This window comes from Anomaloglossus baeobatrachus, chromosome 9 (assembly GCF_048569485.1).
Source record: "Anomaloglossus baeobatrachus isolate aAnoBae1 chromosome 9, aAnoBae1.hap1, whole genome shotgun sequence".
Lineage (NCBI taxonomy): Eukaryota > Metazoa > Chordata > Amphibia > Anura > Aromobatidae > Anomaloglossus > Anomaloglossus baeobatrachus.
In genome coordinates, this window is record NC_134361.1 from 108734875 (window position 1) to 108757460 (window position 22586).

Here is a 22586-nt window from a genome sequence, read left to right on the forward strand (position 1 = left end):
AAGGGCTGCAATTAACTCTGAAGGCATCTCCCTCGTTAACCTGTAATCAATGAAGTAGTTAAAAGGTCTGGGGTTGATTACAGGTGTGTGGTTTTGCATTTGGAAGCTGTTGCTGTGACCAGACAACATGCGGTCTAAGGAACTCTCAATTGAGGTGAAGCAGAACATCCTGAGGCTGAAAAAAAAGAAAAAATCCATCAGAGGGATAGCAGACATGCTTGGAGTAGCAAAATCAACAGTCGGGTACATTCTGAGAAAAAAAGGAATTGACTGGTGAGCTTGGGAACTCAAAAAGGCCTGGGCGTCCACGGATGACAACAGTGGTGGATGATCGCCGCATACTTTCTTTGGTGAAGAAGAACCCATTCACAACATCAACTGAAGTCCAGAACACTCTCAGTGAAGTAGGTGTATCTGTCTCTAAGTCAACAGTAAAGAGAAGACTCCATGAAAGTAAATACAAAGGGTTCACATCTAGATGCAAACCATTCATCAATTCCAAAAATAGACAGGCCAGAGTTAAATTTGCTGAAAAACACCTCATGAAGCCAGCTCAGTTCTGGAAAAGTATTCTATGGACAGATGAGACAAAGATCAACCTGTACCAGAATGATGGGAAGAAAAAAGTTTGGAGAAGAAAGGGAACGGCACATGATCCAAGGCACACCACATCCTCTGTAAAACATGGTGGAGGCAACGTGATGGCATGGGCATGCATGGCTTTCAATGGCACTGGGTCACTTGTGTTTATTGATGACATAACAGCAGACAAGAGTAGCCGGATGAATTCTGAAGTGTACCGGGATATACTTTCAGCCCAGATTCAGCCAAATGCCGCAAAGTTGATTGGACGGCGCTTCATAGTACAGATGGACAATGACCCCAAGCATACAGCCAAAGCTACCCAGGAGTTCATGAGTGCAAAAAAGTGGACCATTCTGCAATGGCCAAGTCAATCACCAGATCTTAACCCAATTGAGCATGCATTTCACTTGCTCAAATCCAGACTTAAGACGGAAAGACCCACAAACAAGCAAGACCTGAAGGCTGCGGCTGTAAAGGCCTGGCAAAGCATTAAGAAGGAGGAAACCCAGCGTTTGGTGATGTCCATGGGTTCCAGACTTAAGGCAGTAATTGCCCCCAAAGGATTCGCAACAAAATATTGAAAATAAAAATATTTTGTTTGGGTTTGGTTTATTTGTCCAATTACTTTTGACCTCCTAAAATGTGGAGTGTTTGTAAAGAAATGTGTACAATTCCTACAATTTCTATCAGATATTTTTGTTCAAACCTTCAAATTAAACGTTACAATCTGCACTTGAATTCTGTTGTAGAGGTTTCATTTCAAATCCAATGTGGTGGCATGCAGAGCCCAACTCGCGAAAATTGTGTCACTGTCCAAATATTTCTGGACCTAACTGTATGTACAGGAGCATCCATACCTTGATTTTAGAATTCAGCTTTGGCATTTCTCAGCAATCCAGCACTGAAATGTAATGCAAATTGCCACAAGTGCTCCCGGGTGAGACATTGCACTTGCAGCTCTCCCCTGCCTCCTCCTGTGTCAGACTGACAGGTCTGAATGGATTTTGAGAAGCGGATATGCTGCACTGCTGGCATCTCATCAGAGAGAGAAGTCAAAAACACAATACTAAAGCAGATAATGCCATTTTAATTTCTATGGGTCTTAACCCCTTCATGAACTTTGTGTGAATATTTATGTCATATGTCGTGTCTCTTGCTTTGATGCGGGCTCGCATGCCGAGCCTGCATCTTTCCCTGCACATGGTGGCTGATCTGATCAGCTGACGTGCAGTTAACAGCCATGTGGTAGGGAGGAAAATCAGAGATTTGCCTGCGGCTGTTAACCAGTTAAATCCCACTGTTAGCAGGATTTAACACGCACTGGCGGGGGGAGGGGGGGTACAGCTGCAACATTGCAATAAAATACAATAAGAAGCGATCAAAACATCGATCTACCCAAAAATAGTAGTGAAAATTCAGGGCACAAAGATTGCCACTAGGCTCTATTGGCCCTCTAGTTGCCATTGGATCGGTCCTGGTGTAGGTCCAGTGCTCCTGGTCGATCATGTGCAGTGCATTCTCTCCCAGCTGGCATCCTGCACCCATAGCTCGGCCTCCACCTCTGAAGGTGGCTTTACACGCTACGATATTGCTAGCAATTTCTAGCAATATCGAGCGTGTAAGCACCCGCCCCCGTCGCCCATGTGATATTGTGTGATCGCTGCCGCTGCGAACATTATCGCTACGGCAGCATCACACGCACTTACCTGGTCGTCGTCGTCGCTGTGTCCGCCGAACAATCCCTCCCTCAAGGGGGAGGGACGTTCGGCGTCACTGCGACATCACCGCGACGTCACTAAGCGGCCGGCCAATCAAAGTGGAGGGGCGGAGATGAGCGGGACGTAGCATCCCGCCCACCTTCTTCCTTCCGCATTGTGGCCGGCGGCAGGTAAGGAGACGTTCCTCGCTCCTGCGGTGTCACACATAGCGATGTGTGCTGCCGCATGAGCCATGAACAACATGGATAAACAACCCTTACCGATTTTTGAGTTTGGGACGACCTCTCCATGGTGAACGATTTTCACCATTTTTGAGGTGGCTTAAGGCCGCTGTTAAGTGTCACACACTGCGATATCGTTAATGACGCCGGATGTGCGTCACTAACAACGTGACCCCGACGACAAAACATTAACGATATTGTAGCGTGTAAAGCCCCCTTGAGAGTGTGTTCTACCTGTAAAATTCACACTATATTTCTGTCTGCTCCTGTACAGTACTCTGCCAGCCTGATTTTATCTTCTGCGATTTACATCAGCATAGCTGCCTGTGTATTTTTACATTACTGCTCTGTTAACTGGTTTACAGCACAGCTGAATTGTTCTGCACTCAGCTAAGCTGACTTTGATGCTTGCAGTAGACAGCTCAGTACTGTGAAACTGCAAATGTCTCTCTGTTCATGCATAGGGCAGAAGATAATCTTTTGTAATATGCATCAACAGAGCACTATTTGCAGTTTCATATCCTGATCTGCCAGCAGCAGGCAACAAACACAACTCAACTCTGCACTGTCTCCTACAAGAACAGTGCATAGGAATTGAGGTCTGAGAGAAGCCAGCTAACAATTATGTAAAACCACACAGGCAGTTATACTGATGTAGATGCCAGAAGATACAATCCTTAGAACAGCAAAATCAGTGGAAACGTCAGCTGAATACTAAATGTGAGTTTAATTGGTTTATCACCACCAGAATCACTTATAAGTCATACAAAGCCACACCAAACAAATACACATGTAGAGCTTCAAACAGAATACAGTTTGTGTTCTTTTATTATATCAATGATATTCACATTTAACAAATATAATTAGAAATCAATTGTCAAACCTGGATCGATGGGACTCCCGGCAAGTGACGCAACACAATGGAACAGCAGGGAAATAATAAAATGGAAAGCCCTGGTGCTAGGGAGAGGTTCACCTCTTAACACTCACCTGAGTCTGATCCCTGAACTCCCTCACATCCGTAGACGGGTCCTTCCCCTGTCTGCGGTTACTTGCCTAAGCCCTTGCTGGCCCGAAACTCACCCTGACTAGGAAGGTAAGACAAACAGGTAGGGAAAGACACATCAAAAAGCACTCCACAGCTTCTTCAGCAGGAACTTCTCAGCTGCAATAGAAGCAAAACCTCAGCTTCTCCAAAGACCGGCTCCTTCAAAGTGGACAGCATAGATATGAGTTATAACTAGCATAGGGAGGAGTAAGGACTGGATACTTACAGCAGAAGTAGCTGCAGCTGAGGTTACAACTACCTGTTAGATCACAGCAGGATAGAAAGGAACCTGAACCTATTCAGCACCAGATTGAATTAAATATGCTCCAACTCAGGACAAAAGGCGAAAAGGCACTAAAAGAATCTACGATCAACTATACGCTGTGACCCTCTGATCCCAGATCCCCCCGAGATCACATCAGACCGCGCCACACTCATGACATCTATATAGAGAACACTCCACAGATAAGTCTTGGAATACATTCCCATCTCAATTGCTGAAAATGGATAATAGATGGAACACTTATAATCTTTGTTAGATAGCTTTTTCCATTCATTGGTAAATCCAAAATGGTATTAAGTCAGCTGCGTGATACGGAGCGAGCTAAGGAGACATCGTAAAGGCAGACTGGCATATAGACACACCTGCGACCTTTCAGGGCAGACCCCTTTTTAAAGCAACTCAGCAATAGTGCATTATTATGTTATGGGGGCAAATTATTCTATAAGGGGGTATAATTACTTTATGAGATGGTACTTTATTGATGGGTTCAGCTGACATTGGTCTAATGTGAATGGAGGCCTTTAGATAATGCAAGTGATATCGTGTGGCATGCGTCAGGTATTAAGGCTGTAATAAATTAGTAGTGTTGCCTGATTAGATTACAAAGACAATGCAGGGGATACCATATGATTAGGATACTGAGGCAGTGCAACGGATGTAGTGTGGCATAGTGAGAACAGTGAGACAGTAGATGAGGTATTTAGTACCATGTAACAGATTAGATTTTGTCATGGTGAGGTTATAAGTTATTACAGTACAGTAATCCAACCACTCACAGGTGACATTCTTTCATTTTTCATGTGTCTTTTTTACTATCTGCTTTACTAGCAGCAAAGCCTTCTGTCCAAGTGCCTACAATGTACCATTCCATTAATCTCCGAGGTAAGCGACCACGTCAACCATTATCTATATAATAACAGGCTGGAAAATGGAATGAACAAAATAAACAGACACCAAAGCCTTTTTAAGATGGACGTCATTTATTGGTAATTTCTTAAAGAGAATCAGTCAGCAGGATTTAGCACTATAAAGTAAAGCCATGGCCATAATGGTGCTGTGATGCTAATTAAACTGATACCTGTGGTGAAGGAATCCAACCTGTGGTTGTTGAATAACCTTCCTCTAAGGTTGTTTTCTGATGATGTCTTCTGTGCATTCGTGTGCATCGGGGCAGGAGTTGGGGGTAGGGTCTTATGCTTCTCCACCCCTTCGCTGTTTCTTATACAGGTCACTGATTACTCAGTGAGCTGCCTGCTTTTTGAAATTCCACTCTGCCGCCATCATTCGGGTGAACGGTGCATGTGCAGATCAAGATCTCAGCTAAATGAGTCCTTCACTAAGGGGTGCTTCACACACAGCGAGATCGCTGCTGAGATCGCTGCTGAGTCACGGTTTTTGTGACGCAGCAGTGACCTCATTAGCGATCTCGCTGTGTGTGACACTGAGCAGCGATCTGGCCCCTGATGTGAGATCGCTGCTCGTTACACACAGCCCTGGTTCATTTTTTTATTGTTGCTCTCCCGCTGATAAGCACACATCACTGTGTGTGACAGCGAGAGAGCAACAATCCTGAATGTGCAGGGAGCAGGAGCCGGCGTCTGACAGCCTGCGGTAAGCTGTAACCAAGGTAAACATCGGGTAACCAAGGTGGTTACCCGATATTTACCTTCGTTACCAGCCTCCGCCGCTCTCACGCTGCCAGCGCCGGCTCCCAGCTCTCTGCACATGTGGCTGCAGTACACATCTGGTAATTAACCCGATGTGTACTGTAGCTAGGAGTGCAGGGAGCCAGCGCTAAGCAGTGTGCGTGGCTCTCTGCATATGTAGCTGCAGTACACATCGGGTAATTAACCCGATGTGTACTGTAGCTAGGAGAGCAGGGAGCCAGCGCTCAGTGTGCGCGGCTCCCTGCTCTCTGCACATGTTGCAGCACAGCGACGCGTGTCGTTATGATCGCTGCTTCGGCTGCTGTGTTTGACAGCTAAGCAGCGATCATAACAGCGACTTACAAGGTCGCTGTTACGTCACAGAAAATGGTGACGTAACAGCGACGCCGTTGTCGCTGTCGCTTAGTGTGAACCCAGCTTAAGCCAAAATCTCAATCTGCCTCCGGCAACATTTTAATGAAGACCGTCTGTGGAATCACACTGTGCATGCGCCATCCACCCCAATGACAGCGGTGGCATGCAAAACAATAATGCTAGAGACACTACCCAAGTGTGTCCTATATTGTGCACAGCACAATAAAAGTACAATCTTTTGTGCCTCACACAATAGTAGTGATCTTCTTAGTACCCCACAATAGTAACTGTGCTCCTCTTGGTGCCCCACATTGTAATAATGACCACCATTGCTTCTCTTAAAAATTAATAATGATACCTTAGACAGTAAAACTGCTCCATTGTACACCCTAAAAACAAATAATTCCCACTGTGCCCTCTTTTAAAGAAATAATCTTCTGAGTACCCTCTTAAACAGGAATAACGCCTCCTTAAGTAATATTGCCTCTTAAGGCCCCTTTACACACTGAGACTTTCAGCGATCCCACCAGCGATCCCAACCTGGCCGGGATCGCTACAAAGTCTCTGGTGAGCTGTCAAACAGGCCGACCTGGCCAACGACGCAACAGCGATCCGGACCTACAGAACGACCTAGCTAGTCATTGGGGACGTTGTAAAGCAGCTTTTTGAAAGGGAAGTTGCTAACAAAGTCGCTGTAAAGTCCCCTTTACACAATGAGACTTTCTAGCGATCATGCTGCACAGCGGGAAACAAAGGACCAAAGAATGGTCCTGAACGATTTGTAGAGATCAGCAACTTCACAGCAGGGTCCAGGTCGCTGATGTGTTTCACACACTGCAATGTCGCTGGGGAGGTCGCTATTACGTCACAAAACCGGTGACGTTACAGCGATGTCGTTTGCGATGTTGCAGTGTGTAAAGGTGGCTTAAGTGTCTGCAAAAAGTTATAATGCCTCCTATGTGTCCTCTCAACAAAGAATAAAGTCCCAAGTGCCCGATTAGGTTACATTGCCCCCAATTTAGTCATAGATGGCAAAAAGTAATAAGGCATTGAGTGTTCAATTAACAATCAATGTTTTGAGTCCAGGCCAAAAAGTAATAATGCCCCAAATTCCCTAAAAGTAATTGTACCCCAAATGGCTGTTTTAAAGGATTAAATGATTGAGGGAAATAAAAAAATAAAACTCATCTAACCCTTTATCCCAGGGGTGGGGAACCTCCGGCCCGTGGGCCGCATGCGGCCCGCCATGACCTTTTCTGTGGCCCGCAGGCAGATTTCCGGGGGCGGCAGTGCTACGGCCGCTGCCGCGGTATTACTGGTTGCCGGCCCTTTAAATCTCCACATGCGCTGCTTGCGCACACCAATGAGCGCTCTCGGAGGCAGGTGCCAGCGTGCTCAGGACTTACTTTGTGGGCGGGTATCGCTCTCCGATTCTGTCCCACATCACCTTTACCGCCTCCAGCATTATGCCGCCCACTCTCCAGCAATTGTGTGCCGCTCGCTGCACGGCGCTGTGTGCCGCCCGCTCCCCGCCCCTTCTCCGGTGCAGGATGCCCCCTCCACTGCTGTGTGCAGTTCCAAGTGCTGTGTGCAGCCTCCAGTCTCCTCCTAGTGATGTCTGTGCCCCCCCTTAGTGATGTCTGTGTGCCCCCCCTTAGTGATGTCTGATTGCCCCCCCTTAGCGAGATGTGTGTGCCCCCCTCACTGAGGTCTGTGTGCCCCCCCTTAGTGATGTCTGTGTGTCCCCCTTAGTGATGTCTGTGTGCCCCCCCCCCATTAGTGATGCCTGTACCCCCCTAGTGAGGCTTGTGGCTCCCTAGTAATGCCTGTGCCCTCCTAGTGATGTCCATGCCCCCCTAGTGCTCTCTGTGTCGCCTTAGTGATGTCTGTGCCCCCCCAGTGCCATCTGTGCCCCACAGCAATGCTTATGCCTCCCAGTGAACTAGTAATGTCTGCTCCCCAGCCCCTCTTGTCATGTATATGCCCCCAGCATCTCTTGTTATTTATATGCTCCCAGACCCTCCTGTCATGGATATGCAGCAGCATCTCCTGTGATGTGTATGCCCCAACCCCTCCTCTGATATATACATCACATTGGAGATGCTAGGAGCATATACATCCCAAGAGGGGATGGGGCATATACATCACACTGGAAATGTTGTGGCCATACATATCACAGGAAAGGCTGGGGGCATATACATCACAGAAAGGGCTGGGGAATATACATCATGGGAGGGGCTGGGCGTATAGATCTCACAGGTGAGGCTGGGCGCATATACTTCACAGGAGGGGCTGGGCACATACTGTATACATCAAAGGAGAGGCTGAAAGCATATACATCACAGGAGGGGGCTGGGGGCATATACAAGTCCTTAGACCCTCGTGTGATGTATGTGTCCCCAGTGTCTCCAGTGATGTAGGTGTCTCTTGTGATGTACAGTATATCCAGCAGTCCCAGCGTCTCCTATGTGATGTATATCCAGCAGTCCCAGCGTCTCCTATGTGATGTTGTAGACTGTGAGCCCTAGCGGGCAGGGACCGCTCTCCTCCTGTACCTGTCTGTGTCTTGTAATGTTTATGATTATTGTACTTGTCCCTATTATGTATACGCCTTTCACATGTAAAGCGCCATGGAATTGATGGCGCTATAATAATAAATAATAATAATAAGTATATACAGCAGTCCCAGCGTCTCTTATGTGATGTATATGCCAACAGCCCCTTCAGTCATGTATGTGTCTCCTGTGATTTATATACTCCTGTCCCTGTGTCTGTTGTGTGATGTATATAGTCTACCAATCTTATTATCACAAAGACTTGCCTGCGCTCCAGACCGTGACAAACTTGGAAAAGAGAGAAACAATATAAGTATCGCCGAACATCACAGTCGCACAAAACAGAAGCAGCTCTGGCCACCACAATAGGGGTGAGTTAATTAACTGTTTGATCAAATATAGCCTGTTCATTTTCACACTGATAATTTTGTGCGTCCCCCGAAGGTTGGCAGAAATTTCCAAATGGCCCCCGGCAGTAAAAAGGTTCCCCACCCCTGCTTTATCCCGACCAACCTTGTTCTTTTCCATACTGCTGTCCTTGTGAAGTGGGGAGGTGGTTGTGCACCCGTGCTGGAATACCGTCATGTGCGGTGATTCAGTATCCTCATATGTAAAGACCTATTTACATGGAATTATTTTTAATCCATTGATTTTTTATTATTATTATTATTATTATTATTATAGTGCCATTTATTCCATGGCGCTTTACATGTGAAAGGGGTATACATAATAAGGACAAGTACAATAATCATAAACAATACAAGGCACAGACAGGTACAGGAGGAGAGAGGTCCCTGCCCTGCCTGAGGACTCACAGTCTAGAGAAGATGGGCGAGAATACAGTAGTGAGGGTGGAGGTGGTCATGCGGTGCTATATCAAACTGAGGGTTACGGCAGGTTGAAGGCTTGTCGAAAGAGGTAGGTCTTCAGATTCCTTTTGAAGCTTGTCAAGGTAGGCGAGAGTCTGATATGTTGTGGCAGAGCATTCCAGAGTATGGGGGAAGCACGGGAGAAATCTTGGATCCGATGGTGGGAAGAGGAGATGAGAGGAGGGTAGAGAAGGAGATCTTGTGAGGATTGAAGGCTACGTGCAGGTAGGTACCGGGAGACTAGGTCACAGATGTAGGGAGGAGACAGGTTGTGGATGGTTTTGTAGGTCATGGTTAGGGTTTGGAACTGGAGTCATTGGGCAATGGGAAGCCAGCAAAGGGATTGGCAGAGAGGAGAGGTCGGGGAGTAGCGGGGGGACAGGTGGATTAGTCGGGCAGCATAGTTTAGAATAGATTGTAGGGGTGCGAGACTGTTAGAAGGGAGGCCACAGAGCGGGAGGTTGCAATAATCCAGGCGGGCAATAATAAGGGCATGCACTAGGGTTTTACATTGATAAATCAATAAAGCAGAGCAGTTTCTTCGCTTGGGACATCGGACAGTCTACCTAATTATGGATCTCATGAGGTGCATGTACTGTATAACTTTTGGATTGCTGGAAACACTGGATTCTTTACCTTCTAAGACATTTGGTCTTTACATAGGGAATCAGTGGAGCAAGGCAATATGTTCTTGAATTTGAGCACTTGATAAAAATTTGTTCCTAAATTATCCAAAAATAAAAACTGCATATTGTAAAAAACACAATTGGAATTCCTTTATTTTTACCCTCTTTCACAATATAAAGTGCAACACTGAAGCACTATGGAACCGTACAATTAATTTCCAGAAAACAGAACAGAGCAATTTTTTTTTCCCCACCCCAAAACATACACTATTGTACCCTTTTATCTCTGCAGACATCAGTGGCAGTGATTAGAAAATCATTCAATTTATGCTCCATGTATAATTTTATGCCCTTTTATTTCTTTGTCTTTTTTTTCTCAGTCCTCTGCCAAAGTACCATGACTTCATTGACTAAAATGGAGTCCATCGGAAGTGATTCGAGACCTTAACCAAGACCTTCATGTCTGTGATGTACAAAGTTCTTGATTTTGTTATGACCAAATATCATTGCTGTATCCTCTTGTTTTCTTCAGAAAGTTTAAGTATAAAAAAGTAAAGGTTCTGCCAAAAATTTCCTTTGAGGGAGTTTCCTGGTAGTTATTAAGGTATATCCAAAATAAAGTGCTTTGGCATTAAGATGTAACCCGTGTGCAGGTCATTATTTTTAAAAAATACATTCACAGGAAAAAAAAACAAAAAACTTGTACTAAGAAAAAAAAATCCAAAATTATTTTGTATCCTCTATACTCAAGTAATTCACATCTGATAGAAAAAAAAATCACCCCCAAAATATATATATAGTATATGGTTCTGTATTTTATGAGTACCATGACATTTCGGCAAACAGCTACTTTATTTGAACTTCCTTCTCCCAGCCAAGGATCTTAAGGGGAGGGATCCTTCAATCCATTCGTTTGGGGTCATCATCATTTCCTGCCATAAGGCCACCTCTTCCTGGGTAGAGTCCATCCAGTCCACAGCAATCCCATAACTGTACCCTTAATACAGAACATAACAAAGACTGATTAGATAACACAAATTACTACCTATAATCAAAATACATAATAAAGTAGTGGAAAAATATCAGATCTACAGGCGCGAAGGGAGAGATGGAACCAGGATCTGCACCATGGTGGTCTGTACCGCACTGTGACTATCCACGCTATCACCAGCCTTTACTTTGAATGAATGGCAAGATATGTCAGTAGTGTAGGTGTGCAATGTCATATAGAATAACAAACTCCATTATGACAATGAGAGATTTATCACTCAGGCAGCAATAGCGCCCCCTTTTCACCGACGTGCATTGCACCCTAGGCAGATGTCAGTTTTTGATCTATTTGCGTTTATCACGTCTTTTACCTGAACCAAGTCCAAGTCTTATTCCTCCGAGGAAATGATTGCTGAGTTTTTCATGATCCCAGACTGTCAACTCCACACATGCATCTTTTAGGTCCTCAGTGTGGAAGCCATCGTACACAATGGTGTGGTTGAATACCGGGTTTGAATCTTTTTTAATGACGCGCGTCTTTTGGTAACTCTTCTTGCTGGTATCAGGTAAGACGTAGCTACAAAGGGAATGAAAACATTGATTTTTTTTTTTAATAAATTAACTTTTTAAATCTTCCTTCATAAAGAGCTTTATATATTGTTAATTTACAGTAATGACTATTTGTGAAAAAGTGTAGATACAGAGTATATGCTCAAAACGTCTCAGGTACTGATCAATCATCATATACTGTTGTATATTTTAACAAAACAATGTTGATAAACTAAAGTTAAAAGGAATCTGCCTGCAGGTTTTTCCCATGTAATCTGATAGCAGCATAATGTTAGGGCAGAGAGGCCGATTCCAGCGATGTATCACTTTCTGGGCTTTTTTCTAGTTATTTGTTTCAATAAAAGTGTGTTATCAGAAGGACTAGTTGTCTCATGCCATGTAGTCCTTCTGCTCTGTATAACCCAGTCCTTATCACTGATTGGTAGCTTTCTTCCAATCAGTGGTGTGGGCAGGTTTATACAGAGTTTAGTATTCAGAGAACTAGTAGATCTGCAGCGAATAAAACCTTCATTTTATAAAAATGACAGCAAGCAGCCCAATAAGTGACACATTGCTGGAATCAGGGTCTTTGCACTTACATCATACTGCTCTCAGATTACATAGCAAAAACCTGGTGACAGATTCCCTTTAAAAAGTAGTGGGTAATAGATAAGAACTATCGGTTAAGGCTTATGTACACTGTTGTATTACAGATCTATACAACTTCATTTTTAAGAGTTTTTGGAGTATGACACAGCTCTACATATACAAATAGTCTCTTTACAGAGAGAAAAGACTGGAACTCTAGTGTCACCCACTGGATGTAGCAATTGTCAAAGTCGATACTGATCATTTGATGAGCCTTGCCACATGACTTTGGACCAACGAGGTTTCTTATCCTAAGCAGGAGAATTGGTTTGGCTGGGTGAGAGGCCTCTGACAGAGGTAAAGATTTTCCTTGTATAAAAAGCTTAGTTGCTGTAGGAAGACTACTAATGTCATATAATGCAAGTCTTTGAATTTTAAACGTCAAATAACCTTGTTAGAGAGGAACAGACAGGAGAAACCTTACCATTTTAACTACCTATCAGAAGCCTCTCATCCAGCCAAACCAGTATTCTAGCAAACACCATATGGGGTACTTCACACGCTGCGACATCGCTACCAATATATCGTCGGGGTCACGTCATTAGTGACGCATATCCGGTGCCGGTAGCAACATCGCAGTGTGTAACACTAATGAGTGATGATCAACGATCACAAAATCGTTCCAAAACAGTGATCAATCACACGTCGTTCATTTCCTCAATATCGATGCTGCAACCGGTACGATGTTGTTCGTCGTTCCTGCGGCAGCACACATCGCTATGTGTGACACCGCGGAAGCGATGAACATCTCCTTACCTGCGTCCACTGGCAATGAGGAAGGAAGGAGGTGGGCGGGATGTTACATCCTGCTCATCTCCGCCCCTCCGCTTCTATTGGCCGGCCGCTTAGTGACGCGGCAGTGACGTCGCTATGACGCCGAACGCCCCTCCCCCTTGAAGGAGGGATTGTTCGGCGGTCACAGCGACGTCGCCGCACAGGTATGTGCGTGTGACACTGCTGTAGTGATAATGTTCGCTACGGCAGCGATCACACAATATCGCACACACGACGGGGGAGGGTGCTATTGCGTGCAATATCGCTAGCAATTGCTAGCGAAGTCGCAGCGTGTAAAGTACCCCTTAAGCGGGCTTTACACGCTACGACACCGCTCAAGTGATCTTGTTGGGGTCACGGAATTTGTGACGCACATCCGGTTGCTTTAGCAATGTCGTTGCGTGTGACACCTATGAGCGATTTTGCATCGTCGCAAAAACGTGCAAAATCGCTCATCGGTGACATGGGGGTCCATTCTCAAATATCGTTACTGCAGCAGTAACGAAGTTGTTCCTCGTTCCTGCGGCAGCACACATCGCTCCGTGTGACACCACAGGAACAAGGAACCTCTCCTTACCTGCCTCCCGGCCACAATGTGGAGGGAAGGAGGTGGGCGGGATGTTCGTCCCGCTCATCTCCGCCCCTCTGCTTCTATTGGGCGGCAGTTCAGTGACGCTGCTGTGATGTCGCTGTGATGCTGAACGAACCGCCCCCTTAGAAAGGAGGCGGTTCGCCGGTCACAGCGACGTCGCAGTGCAGGTAAGTAGTGTGACGGGTCCGGGCAATGTTGTGCGACATGGGCAGCGATTTGCCCGTGTCGCACAACCGATGGGGGCGGGTACGCACGTTGGCGATATCGGTCACGATATCGCAGCGTGTAAAGCGGCCTTTAGTCTTCAAATAGAGTTTGTGGCTTGCCTTTTTATATTAAGTCATGTGGCGAGGCTCATTAAAGGGTCAATGTTGATTTTTAGAATTGCTACATCCAATAGGTGACACTAGAGTCCCTGTCCTCTTTCGCTCTTAGGCGACACGGGGATTACTGCAAGTGCTCGCATGACGCTCGCAGTACAGCGGGAGCCGAGTGTCATGCTAGTGTCATGCGACTGTGGTCCGATCGTATGATCAGACCACAGTTGTGAAGGGGAGGGCCAGCGCTACGGAGGAGAGAGAGGGATTTATCTCCCTATCTCCTCTGTTGCCGGCTGATGCGAGAATCGTACTGCTCTAGCGTTACACCCGTAGCATGCTGCGACTGTTTTCTCAGTCCGATTAGGACTGAGAAAATAATCTTTCAGGAGAGCTGCCCCATAGAGTAATATTGGTCTGAGTGGAACATGATTTTTTATCGCATTCCACTCGCTCCGCATTACTCGCTGTATGTGCTGACCCTTAGGAAGCTATTTGCAGATTCATAATCCCAGGTGGGCATTGTGTGGCTTATACGTCTTTTTAAGATAACGGGACAAGCTCCAAAAGGAGAGACTTTACTCCTTACACAGATCTATATAGAATGTGCCACATCACGTAAGCATTTGACATGTACCACACCATTCCTCAGAACATGGAGTCTCCGAGTCCATATTGAGGAGCTGAAGGAACGCTATCTATATTTGCACAAGCTCTGCTATGTGCATGAGGCAGTACATTGAGGGTTTTGGTAATGCTATATTGTCACCAATTGGCAAGTCTTTAACTAAAACAGAGTGTCCTTTGTTTTGCTAAAAGATGGCATGGTCTTTAAGTCACACAAGTCATTTATAAATGTTTTTGCCATTTTTTTAAATACAGCTGGTCATAGGTAGGAACATCTGCTCCCTATAGTGGCCTACATAGCACAGGAGCAAGGATCATGTCGACGTCCCTAGAAAAGATGGTGATTGGTCTAAGGACATTCATACAAAGAGTGAACGCCTTTACTCAGCTCTACTACGATCATATGTTATACTATTTAATATACCACCTATATTAATAAAGATAATGTCACAAATCACAGCGAACCCCACACATACAGCGATGTTCTTCCCATAGCAGAGCTATAGGTGCACAGCACTCTGCTTTTTCCCTAAGCAAATACTCACCACTTCACAAATGAGTCAACCCCAGAAGGTCTAAGTTGTGGTAAATCTTTAGTATCTTTCACCCAGATATGGACTTCTCCTGAGGCCGGATGCTTTGGACCTGAAGAATAAATAAATTTTTTCAACCTTTTTGTATGATGGACCACGGTGTATATCAGATTCTCCTGCTCTATAACATGCCGCCCATAGATTTCCTAGCATTTTCAAGCTGACAAGATACAGTGCCTACAAGTAGTATTCAACCCCCTGCAGATTTAGCAGGTTTACACATTCGGAATTAACTTGCCATTGTGACATTTGGACTGTAGATCAGCCTGGAAGTGTGAAATGCACTGCAGCAAAAAAGAATGTTATTTTTTTTTTTAAATTGTGAAAAGTTTATTCAGAGGGTCATTTATTATTCAACCCCTCAAACCACCAGAATTCTGTTTGGTTCCCCTAAAGTATTAAGAAGTATTTCAAAAACAAAGAACAATGAGCTTCGCATGTTTGGATTAATTATCTCTTTTTCCAGCCTTTTCTGACTAATTAAGACCCTCCCCAAACTTGTGAACAGCACTCATACTTTGTCAACATGGGAAAGACAAAAGGAGCATTCCAAGGCCATCAGAGACAAGATCGTGGAGGGTCACAAGGCTGGCAAGGGGTACAAAACCCTTTCCAAGGAATTGGGCCTACCTGTCTCCCTTGTTGGGAGCATCATCCGGAAGTGGAAGGCTTATGGAACTACTGTTACCCTTCCACGGCCTGGACAGCCTTTGAAAGTTTCCACCCGTGCCGAGGCCATGCTTGTCCGAAGAGTCAAGGCTAACCCAAGGACAACAAGGAAGGAGCTCCGGGAAGATCTCATGGCAGTGGGGACATTGGTTTCAGTCAATACCATAAGTAACGTACTCCACCGCAATGGTCTCCGTTCCAGACGAGCCCGTAAGGTACCTTTACTTTCAAAGCGTCATGTCAAGGCTCGTCTACAGTTTGCTCATGATCACTTGGAGGACTCTGAGACAGACTGGTTCAAGGTTCTCTGGTCTGATGAGACCAGGATCGAGATCTTTGGTGCCAACCACACACGTGACGTTTGGAGACTGGATGGCACTGCATACGACCCCAAGAATACCATCCCTACAGTCAAGCATGGTGGTGGCAGCATCATGCTGTGGGGCTGTTTCTCAGCCAAGGGGCCTGGCCATCTGGTCCGCATCCATGGGAAGATGGATAGCACGGCCTACCTGGAGATTTTGGCCAAGAACCTCCGCTCCTCCATCAAGGATCTTAAGATGGGTCGTCATTTCATCTTCCAACAAGACAACGACCCAAAGCACACAGCCAAGAAAACCAAGGCCTGGTTCAAGAGGGAAAAAATCAAGGTGTTGCAGTGGCCTAGTCAGTCTCCTGACCTTAACCCAATTGAAAACTTGTGGAAGGAGCTCAAGACTAAAGTCCACATGAGACACCCAAAGAACCTAGATAACTTGGAGAAGATCTGCATGGAGGAGTGGGCCAAGATAACTCCAGAGACCTGTGTCGGCCTGATCAGGTCTTATAAAAGACGATTATTAGCTGTAATTGCAAACAAGGGTTATTCCACAAAATATTAAACCTAGGGGTTGAATAATAATTGACCCACACTTTTATGTTGAAAATGTATTAAAATTTAACTGAGCAACATAACTTGTTGGTTTGTAAGATTTATGCATCTGTTAATAAATCCTGCTCTTGTTTGAAGTTTGCAGGCTCTAACTTATTTGCATCTTATCCAACCTGCTAAATCTGCAGGGGGTTGAATACTACTTGTAGGCACTGTATTATGATGCAGCTTATGTGCGGTTATGAATCCTTATTATTGATGAGTGGATCATTCAAAATTACAATTCATCTGTTTGTGCCGTTTTCCTTGGGTTTTTAACGTCCCTTATTATGTTTTGGGGTCTTACCAGATCCCTGAGCATAACAACTATGATATGTAAAAAATATTAAAAAATCTTCATACTCCGCTCACCTCTCTGGCACCTCTGCTCCTCACCGCCACCTGTCAGGTCTTTGTCACGTTCTCGGATCAGCATTTGTAATGCTGAAATCCATGGGTCCTCGGTTGCTAGACTGAGGCTTCTGCGTTTGCTAGGCCTGGGAGAGCTCTGGGCATGCAAAGGTGGTGTCGAACATTGTGACATCATGGTTGAGGCGCATGTGCAGGGCCTACCTTTGCGGGCATGTTTGCAGAACCCTTCTTGGCCTAGCAATCTTGAAAGTCTTGGCATAGTGGCAAACTCCCCGGGAGTTTCAGTGATGCCGAATACACGACAAGGACTGGAAGGGTGGCAGTAAATAGCGGAGGTGCCAGAGAGCAAGTATAAGGTTTCTTTTCATTTTCTAACATTTTTATAGTCTTTTATGGTTCAGAAAATGGAACCAGTAGTTGCAATTTTGCTGAATCTGAGCAGAAGCAAATTTTTGTAAAATTTGGGTATAACTCAATTCCACTCAATTTTTTTTGCTCATCTCTAAACCTTATGTTATGTCCATTTTTCCTCCGGCAGCACAGGTGTCACATGGATCACACACTGATGTGATCCATGTGACATCAGTGGGACACGTACTGGAGAAAACACGTGTCTTTGAAATAAAAAGATTTTCTATATTCACCTGTATCCAGCGCTGTTTTCTTCGGCTCTGCTGTCTCCTTCTTCTGACCCCCGCTTATTATGCTCATTGAATATTCACTGCACCTCAGACTTGGAAACAGGAGCATCGCCGCCGGGGACAGCATCGCCGGTGACAGGTGAGTATCCAGCAAGCAGTGTGTGTGCAGTGACGTCCAGGAGGTCATCCGAGTTCCCAGTGTACTCTGATGAACCCGTTAAGTCACCGTCGTGACAAACGCTGTAGCGTAGGTGTCGTGGGGGTGTCATCAGGAGGTCATCACAAGTCACTGGTATCTCCGATGACCTCCTGGACGTCACTGCACACACAATGCTTACTGGATACTCACCTCTCACTGGCGATGCTGTCCCCGATGCTATCTGTGGCGATGCTGTTCCCGGCGCTGTCCCTGGCGATGCTCCTGCTTCCAGGATCGAGGTGCAGTGAATATTCAATGAGCATAATTAGCGGGAGTCAGAAGCAGGAGACAGCAGTGCTGGATACAGGTGAATATAGAAAATATTTTAATTACAAAGACACATGTTTTCTCCCGTACGTGTCACACTGATGTCACACGTATGCAAACACAGATGTCACACGCGTGACACACGTATGAAAATACCCGTGTGTTTGACTTGTACCTGATTAAACACGGACGTCTGAAACCGGCCTTACTGTATTTACAAGCATAATTAACTGTATATGACAGTAAAAAATAGTCGCGCTACACGTTTGGCGCGCACATAATATGCAGTTTAAAAGGGGTTTTCCCTTTTGCACCTTTTCAGCTGCTTCTCGCAGAGTCCACCATGAGAAGTCCAGTTTGGTTGTCATACATGCACAGTATAGCTAGTTAGTGGCCAAACAGAGAATGGAGCTGCAACATAAACATCTATATATATAATTGCCTTATTCTGTCTGTCTGTCTGTCTTGCTCCAAAAGTCTGTCGTTACCGTGACAAGCGTCTCATTGGCCGCTCGCCTCGGCTCCGCCCACCCCGCACGGATTGGCCGCTCGCCCAGGCTCTGCCCCCCCACGGATTGGCGTCTTGCCCCGGCCCCCTGCACGCATTGGCAACTCTGCCACGCTCCGCCCCCCTCACGCATTGCACGCTCGCTCTGGCCCTGCCACCCGCACGCATTCCCCGAACCGACATGGAGCCCCGACTCCCAGGTGAGTGCTGTACCCCCGGGAGCCCACACCAGCGTACGCCGGCAACCCAGCCGACACATACCCTTGCATTGCTGGGGTTGCCGGCGTACGCTGGTGTGGGCTCCCGTGCGTGCGGGGGGCGGGGTACGCTGGTAACCATGGTACACATCGGGTAATATTGTGTAGCATGGTTACCAGCGTATGCCGGCTCCCTGCCCATTCAGATCGTTGGTCTCCCGCTGTCACACGCTGATGCGTGCTGCACAGCAGGAGACCAACAAGTGACCCAGCACTGTCTCTTTGAATACTTACGTGATGTGTACCATGCTTACTAGCATACCCCGACTCCCAGCACACGTACGCTGATAACAATGATACACATCAGGTAACTATGAAAACCACTTTGCATAGTTGCCCCCCTCGGCCACGCCCCCCGCTCGGCCACGCCCCCATGCTCGGCCACGCCCCCATGATTGCCTCCCCTCGGCCACGCCCCCCACACGCTGCCCCCTTGGCCAAGCCCCCACACTCTGCCCCCTCGGCCACGCCCCCACACACTCGGCCACCCCTCCCCGCTCGGCCACATCTGTCCCACTTGGCCACGCCCCCACACACATTGGGCCCCTATACACCTCCCCCCAGGACTACTCCACCTATCAGACACCTCTCCTCCAGGACTACTCCCCCTATTATACTCCCCTTTCCCAGGACTACTTCTCCTATTATCCTCCTCTCTCCCCAAGGACTACTCCTCCTATTATACTCCTCTCTCTCCAGGACTACTCCTCCTATTATACTCCTCACCTCCAGGACTACTTCTCCTATTATCCTCCTTTCACTCCAGGACTACTCCTCCTATTATACTCCTCACCTCCAGGACTACTCCTCCTATAATACTCCTCTCCCCCAGGACTACTCCTCCTATTACACTCCTCTCCCCCAGGACTACTCCTCCTATTATACTCCTCTCCCCCCAGGACTGCTCCTCCTATTATCCTCCTTTCTCCCCAGGACTACTCCTCCTATTATCCTCCTCTCCCCCCAGGACTACTCCTCCTATTATACTCCTCTCCCCCAGGACTCCTCCTCCTATTATACTCCTCTCCCCCCAGGACTCCTCCTCCTATTATCCTCCTCTCTCCCCAGGACTACTCCACCTATTATCCTCCTCTCCCCCCAGGACTACTCCCCCTATTATACTCCTCACCTCCAGGATGACTACTCCTATTATCCTCCTCTCCCCCCAGGACTATTCCTCCTATTATTCTCCTCTCCCCCCAGGACTATTCCTACTATTATACTCCTCTCCCTCCAGGACTACTCCTCCAACACACACACACACTGCACAAAACATACCTCCCCCCAAAACACACACACACACCCACACAAACCGTGCAACACATACAGCACCACACACACACAACGCTGCAGACACACAGCGCTCCACAAACACAACACACACAACGCAACACACAGCACCACACACACACAATACTGCAGACACACAGCGCTCTACAAACAACGCAACACACAAACAACACCGCTCTCACACACCCCCACCCAGACAACACCCAGAACATTTACAGTGCCCTACACAAATACTTGGCAACTACAGACAACATCTATATATAAATAACAAAAATCATACAGTAATTACACAATAAATTCTAGAATACCCGATGCGTTAGAATCGGGCCACCTTCTAGTAGGTTATAAACATCATAAGCTTGAACAACCCCTTTAACTAGTATAACACTGTGCAGACCAAGAAGAAAAACATCCTTCATGATCACATATATGTTTTACGAGGGGCTGCTGATAAGTATTTGGCTTTACCCAGAAAGAAACGAGATAAGATGATGAAACTTTACAATTATTCCACATACTCTCCACTGACGTCAACACAATTCTTACATCGGTATTCCAAGTTCTGTAAGCCTAGCAAAAAGAAGGATTTCGGCTGTGCCTCAAACCAGGCATTCGTAGCAGCCATGGCATCAGAAATCTTGTGAAATTTGGTACCCTTGAGGTGTTTCTTCAGGTTTGGAAACAGATGATAGTCGGAGGGAGCTAGATCTGGTGAATAAGGTAGGTGGTCAGCCAGCTGGAAGCCTAGCTCTGCCAGTTTTGCCGTGGTCGCTTGTGCAGTGTGAGCAGAGGCGTTGTCTTGCAGGAACAAGATTTCTTTTGGACAGCTTGCCGCGTCTTTTGGCCTTCAGAGCTGCCTTCAATTGGTCCAAAAGTTCAATGTTATACTTTGCATTGATAGTGGAACCCTTTTGAAGGTAGTCCACTAGCAGCATGTCCTTCTTATCTCAGAATACAGACGCTATCACCTTAGTGGCTCATTTTTGTACCCTGAACGTCTTTGGATGAGGAGAACCACTGTGCCTCCACTCTTTTTTTTGACTGCTACTTGTTTTCAGGGTCATACAAATAAATCCAGGTCTCATCCATAATGACCAGTAGATCCAGGAAGTTCTTATCAGTCCGGAAACGCTGACAAATGGACAGGGAAGTTTTCACTCGCATGCTTCTCTGATCTGTTGTCAAATATTTGGGAACCCACTTTGCAGATAGCTTCCTCATGTCCAAATGTTCATGGATAATGACACAAACACGTTCACGGGAAATCCCCATGATGTCTGCTATTGCTTTAGCTGTAATTCGTTGATTCTCCAGTATGAAATTGTGCACAGCATCGACGATCTCCGGAACAACAACCACTCTCGGTCGTCCAAGACGTTCCTCATCATTGGTGCTGAAGTGGCCTGTTTTAAATTTGGCAATCCAGTTCTTAACTGTGAAATATGAAGAGCATTGATCCCCCAATGCCTGCGACATATCACCATGAATATCATTCACGAACTTTCCTTGCAGAAGCAAGAATTTTATCTCTCCTCTGCTCTCAGTTGCTGTGAATATCGCATTAGACTCCGCCATTTTGATTTCCCACGTGCATAGAACACTGTTGCCATAAGCAACAAACACAAAATTTTAAAAACATATATATGACACATAAGGCTTTCATGTAATGAAACATTTGTTACTATAGAAACAAAAAAGATCACAAAGCCAAAAACTTATCAGCAGCCCCTCATATTTATCATGTCTAAGAGATGCTAATAAGCTCAAGAAAAGTCTTTGTTGGAGCTGAAACTGTGAAACGTGTGTGAATGCCAGCTTCTAATCTATTTTGAATATTTACTTATTCAGTACAGATAGTGGGAGTGTTTTGTATTTAATGAATGTTTTCATTTACGCAGACCTATGGTTCATTTAGGCAAACCAGCTGACAATCATCCAACCAATAAGCAAAATGTTCATTTTTTGGGTGATTGTATCGTTATGCCGGCATAAAAATTATCACCATCGGCAGCACATCACCAGGTGTAAACAGGGCATATGATGCCCACAACCGTATGCTATAAGGGGAAGGAATGACCCAATAAATGATTGCTCTGTTCCTATTGGTTTTCATCAGCTTGTGCACATAGTAAGGTAACTGAGCGCTGATCTACTTGTATATAGTCCATTGTTGCTCATTAAATCAAGATTGGTCTGTCTAATTGGGCTGATAGCCAATACCCTTAAACTAAAAAAATAAAACACTACCTATATAGTATCTTACCGAGACTTCCTGGAGGAATATACCTAATGGATAAATTCATAACTCCAAGATGATCCACACCATTCATTGCAGATAGACTCTGAAGTAAAAGCATAACACCACCATTAAATATTGTAACAGTATTCTGCATATACAGTATGTCCACCTACCCCACAGAGGATCGTTTCTACAGCGCACTTATGAAAATGGTACCA

The 22586-nt window shown here is 45.8% G+C and overlaps 1 protein-coding gene across 1 annotated transcript in view; it reads right to left on the reverse strand.

The window, feature by feature from the left end:
• Nucleotides 1-9105: 9105 nt before the first annotated feature.
• LOC142251279 (synaptotagmin-like protein 2) overlaps nt 9106-22586 on the reverse strand; it is a 152395-nt gene continuing 138914 nt past the window's right edge. Inside the window, exons 15-18 of the mRNA XM_075323924.1 lie at nt 22393-22471; nt 14969-15068; nt 11288-11493; nt 9106-10923 (exon numbers count right to left, since the gene is read on the reverse strand). Of these exons, the coding sequence (XP_075180039.1) occupies nt 10778-10923; nt 11288-11493; nt 14969-15068; nt 22393-22471 (531 nt within the window). The 3' untranslated portion in view covers nt 9106-10777. The remainder of the gene's footprint in view (nt 10924-11287; nt 11494-14968; nt 15069-22392; nt 22472-22586) is intronic.